Genomic DNA, 4,816 nt, shown 5'->3' on the forward strand with positions numbered 1-4,816 from the left:
TGGCAGCAGCTAAAAATGAAATATAAAAACATAATTCAAACAGGTAAGGCTTGATCATATCATGGGTGTAGACTACCTGACTCTACAAACATTTGATTCCATTAATAACTAAATGGCATGCAGAGTATAGCAGTGCAGCACCATTTTCAACATGGGTGTAATGTTTTCACACAGTTAAATCATTTGACTTCTACTCAGCCAACAGAAAGAAGGCAGAGGGTAAAAAAAAAAACTGGTGGAGGACCTGCACCACCACCACTGACACATGAAGAGGAGATGGCCCTCAGCCTGAACACTGGAAAACCAGTGGCTGAGGGAATTCCTGGAGGGAGTTCATCAGAACCAGTCACTCCCCAGGATACAAGTGCATTCATTACATGTAAGAGTCCTACCTATATATTTTATTTTTTAAATAGGCTACTTTTGATATATCCATTTATTACACTCTGGGTTGGGTTTTTTGTTGGTTTTAACAGATTCTGATGGTAATATCTGCCTTTTGGAGCCTCCTGTCACAGCAGAACCCCAGGCTGTTGTAAGTATCCTACTAAATAAAGCTTAAATTATGATAGGTAGTATTATAAAGTGTACTCTAACCAAATGCTCGTCTTCATAGGACTATGAGGATAATGAAACTATGTCTGCCACAGAGAGGTCTACAGAGGTAATATTAATACAGTGTATACACATCAAATGATCTACACATTCGGAGTGCCAGTGTTTGTGTGAAGTAGCCTAAAGGATGTAAATCTATCTCCAAGTATACTGACATTATTATCTCCCCTCTGCCCCAGAGTGTGGAAGAACAGCAGGAGGAGGGTCCGTCAAATGCTGCTGCGCAGATGAACACAGTTCAGTGATGTTCAGTAAATGCCAGAGTTTCAATTTGTAAAATTAATGAGGAACTATGTCATGTAACTAAATCTTCTGTATTTACAGTTACCAGTTAAGGAGTTGTATAGAATACATCTTATTAACAAAATAGAAAAAAATAACAAAGAAATGTTATACTTGGACCGCCAGATTGAAAAGACAGATCTAGAAATTGAAATTCTCAAACAAAAGCTAGAGGTGAGTGTATAGTTACAGGTGAATTGTATGAATTATTGAATGAATTGTGAAACCTAACAATTGCTTTTGTATTTGTAGGAAATGAAGAAACCAAAATAAATTATGATTTGCATTTATTCCGTTTCTGTCTTTCATCGGTGGTGATGGTGGTGGTTGTTGATTTAATCCAAGAAGACATTACGGCATATTCTATCCAATCTCTGACTGCCCTTCCATCCTGGTTATCTGCAGGGTGGATGGGGTCGTCCTCAGGGTCTTGTATTTGTAGGGCAGGGTGTTGCTCCCCTCTAATAATTGCAATATTGTGGAGAACAACACATGCCACAATAATGTCACAGGCCCTCTCAGGTGTTACCCTGAGGTGACGTAGGCAATGAAAACGTGCTTTCAACAGGCCTATGGTCATTTCCACCCGGGCTCTTGTTCTGCAGTTTGCCACATTAAAGCGCTGCTGGGGGCCTGCTTCAGGTTCTGGGTAAGGGGTCATTAGTGTGTGCTGGCATGGGTAACCCCTATCTCCTAGCAGAAGGCCATCAATCTCTCCTATAAGAAAGTTCACATCACTTTAGTGCTGCATAGAAGTGCTCCTGTAAGTGTGTAGTGCATGCATTGAAATAAGTGTATAGGGCATACATGTACTTACCACATTGCAGCCTGTTACTTAGGGTTGACTCACGATATATTCGTGAGTCATGAACAGAGCCGGGCCACTTGGCCTCCACGTTCGTGATAATATGTGCAGCATCACATATGATCTTGGCGGTGCAGAAAATGATACATGTCAGGTACAGTATTGTGATGTAGTCTTTGACCATTAGAAAGAGTAGTCAGTGTACCTGCACATTAATACTGTGGATGGACCTCCTGTTGACATAGTCCCCTTCATTTTCAGAAGGTGCATTGAGGGGAATATGTGTTCCATCAATGCATCCAACCACATTTGGAAATCCTGAAGGGGATTCTAATTATTAGTTTATTTCCAGAGGTCACAGCAAGATGTTATTAACTGATCATCACTTTTCAGATTAGCCTTACTGAAACGAATTCAATACCACTAACCTGCAATCCTGTGAAACTCCTCTTTAATGGCTCTGAGGGGTTTGTGCCCAGGAAACACAACAAAAAATAACAGAAAGCGCTTGAGGGTGAGGCACACTTTCCGAACTATTCTACATACAGTGGCCTTACTAATGTGCTCTGCATCCCCAATGTTATAAAGAAAACTGCCGTTTGCAACAAATCGTAACGCATCTGCTCGGATGTAAGAGCACGGCCACGATGGGTGATGTGTCTGATGTATGGGTGGATAAGAGTATGGATATATGTTATGGACGCTCTAGAAAAACGGTACCGCTCAAATAAAAATACATGGGGATATGACAAAAAATCAACTCGTGGCCTCAATATCCTCTCCCGACGTAAATGCAATTCCCTGAAAATTAATACAGCGTCCTCATCTACAGGATCCTCTATGAATGGACACGCCATTTTGGTCTCTGCATGACGGAAACGTGTGCAATCTATGAATGCACTGAAGGATTAAATGAGGTATTAAACACCTTTCACTTTAAAAAAGGGCGGAGACCCGGAGGAAACTGAGTTTCCCGAACAAAACCTGCTCCCCAGCAGGTTAGGTTCACAGAGTAAGTTGCCGTAGTAACTGACTCTGAGTTTAGATTACCTCTCTTTGTGAAACGGGTTTAACTTACCCCGCTTTCACGGGTTTAAGTTACCTTCGTTTCTGAAACTGAAAACTCAGAGTTTCCCTCATTTCGGGGTTAACAAACTCTGAGTTTCGACAAAACCGCCTTCTTGAAATAGGCCCCTGATCTTCACCAAAGTCTCAAATATCAACAAACAATATTTCTAAGCTGATAAAACAAACAGTCCTGATCTTTTGTGTCTTTATTGAACACACCCATTAAACATACACAGTGATGTGGACAAAGTCACGGCGACACCAGGCTAAAAAGTGGTGAATCATTGTTGGCTCAAACAGAGTAAAAAAAACTAAAAACAAAGTTGTGTATGTTAAAGATGAATAAAAATAATTCAGTTTTGATCTGCCTTTTGAGAGCATTCAGACAGGGGTTTGCCTTCGTGTGTTGTGCAGATCAAACAGTAGTAAAGGTATCGGATGTCACGTCTTATCAAAGACGTCTGTCAAAGCCAGTGGGAGGGATTAGCATGGGCAGGTGGAGACAAAATACAATCTAGAGTGAGGCAGGTGGGATCATACAAACAGACACACACACAAACATGCCCTCACACACGCTAATGGGAGGCTCACTATGAATGTTACAGACTTGTAAAAGACCTGCCTCCCGTCTTGTCTGCAGCTGCACGGCCATGGAGTTGCTGATAGCAGTGCACACACACACATGCACATTTGCCTGATATTAGTATATTTACCCAGCCATGACAAGGCAGGACTGTTAACAATGAATGGACAATTCATAGATCATAAAGAGTCTCTCTACGTTTAAGAGTAGATTTAAAACTTTCCTTTTTGATAAAACTTATAGTTAGACCTGGATCAGGTGACCCTGAGCCTTCCCTTAGTTATAGGCCTAGACTGCTGGTGTCATGATTCTGTCCTGCCCGTTTCCGTTCTTTTATTTTGACATTACTTCCTGTTTTTGTTTCACCTCAGTTTTGGACTTTTTACTTTAATCAGCACTCATTGTTTTCACCTGCTTCTGATTGTTTGCACCTGTTTTCACCCCTATTTAGGTAGCTGACTCCCACCGAGCAGCTGCTAGGTTGTTCTACTTCACCTTAGTAGGCTAAACTAAGTCAGTGACACCTTGACTTTCTTCCAAATAATGCATGTTTTATTCATAATATTAGAAACACAGACCTATAATTTGCATGTTTTTTTCCCAGATTGTGTGAAATGGCTAATAAAAATAGGTAATACAAGGTGAATTGGTTTAGCCTTGACTTCTGGTTGTGAGTGACAGTGTTGGAGGATGGGAAATCTGGTGATTGTCGATTGCAAAAAAAAAAGAGCTATGGAGAGAAAAACGTCAAAGCAGTCAGGTGCCCAATTTAGGAAAAAGAGAAAAGAAGAGGAGAAACAAGCAAAAGATAAAGGTATGCAACTACATTCTGTATGATTACGGTATCCATGTCATCAGTGACATCAGTATCAATCACTCAATAGGGGAGCAGATTTTGCATGATGACATTATTGATGATTTTGCATCAAGGAAGGCCAGAAAGGTCAGTTTTAGTTTGTTTTCTGTTTTCAGTGCAGTGTAATAAGATTTTCTTGAGTGTGATGAAGGATTTGTGCTATTTAGAATATTTATTCTGTTTTATTTGTATATTATTCTTAATATTTTATATTGTTGTTCTTTGCTCTTGTTATATTCTGTACATATTTTTGACACCTTTTTGTGTACAGAGTATATTTATTTAAGTTCTGATAACTTCTACTGTTTTGTGCAGAATTGGATGTATGTTTGCTGGTTCTAACCCTGGACTGTATTATTGACCTGTACATGCGTTTCATGTTTAAACCGTGTCTTGCACGATTTTTTGTTCATTGTCACTGTCTCTGATTAAAGAGATGGTGTTTTACTTTCACTCGTCTGGCTTTATAATTGAGTTCACCGTCGCTCCTCGGCAGCCTTACGCCTCAAGCCTGACAGCTGGGGGCCCCATGATGCTTTGAGTTTCTCTCCTCTCCTCTCCTCTCCTCTCCTCTCCTCTCCTCGACACCATTACATGTCACTAACTT

The 4,816-nt window shown here is 40.4% G+C and overlaps 1 protein-coding gene across 1 annotated transcript in view; it reads right to left on the minus strand.

Annotated features, from left to right (window-relative positions):
* LOC109964379 (putative nuclease HARBI1) overlaps positions 1-2,559 on the minus strand; it is a 5,093-nt gene extending 2,534 nt beyond the window's left edge. Inside the window, 5 exon segments of the mRNA XM_020607657.1 lie at positions 1,253-1,614; positions 1,715-1,826; positions 1,908-2,020; positions 2,131-2,319; positions 2,322-2,559. Of these exon segments, the coding sequence (XP_020463313.1) occupies positions 1,253-1,614; positions 1,715-1,826; positions 1,908-2,020; positions 2,131-2,319; positions 2,322-2,559 (1,014 nt within the window).
* Between the last annotated feature and the right edge of the window lie 2,257 nt (positions 2,560-4,816).

This window comes from Monopterus albus, unplaced genomic scaffold (genome assembly GCF_001952655.1).
Source record: "Monopterus albus unplaced genomic scaffold, M_albus_1.0 scaffold88.1, whole genome shotgun sequence".
NCBI lineage: Eukaryota > Metazoa > Chordata > Actinopteri > Synbranchiformes > Synbranchidae > Monopterus > Monopterus albus.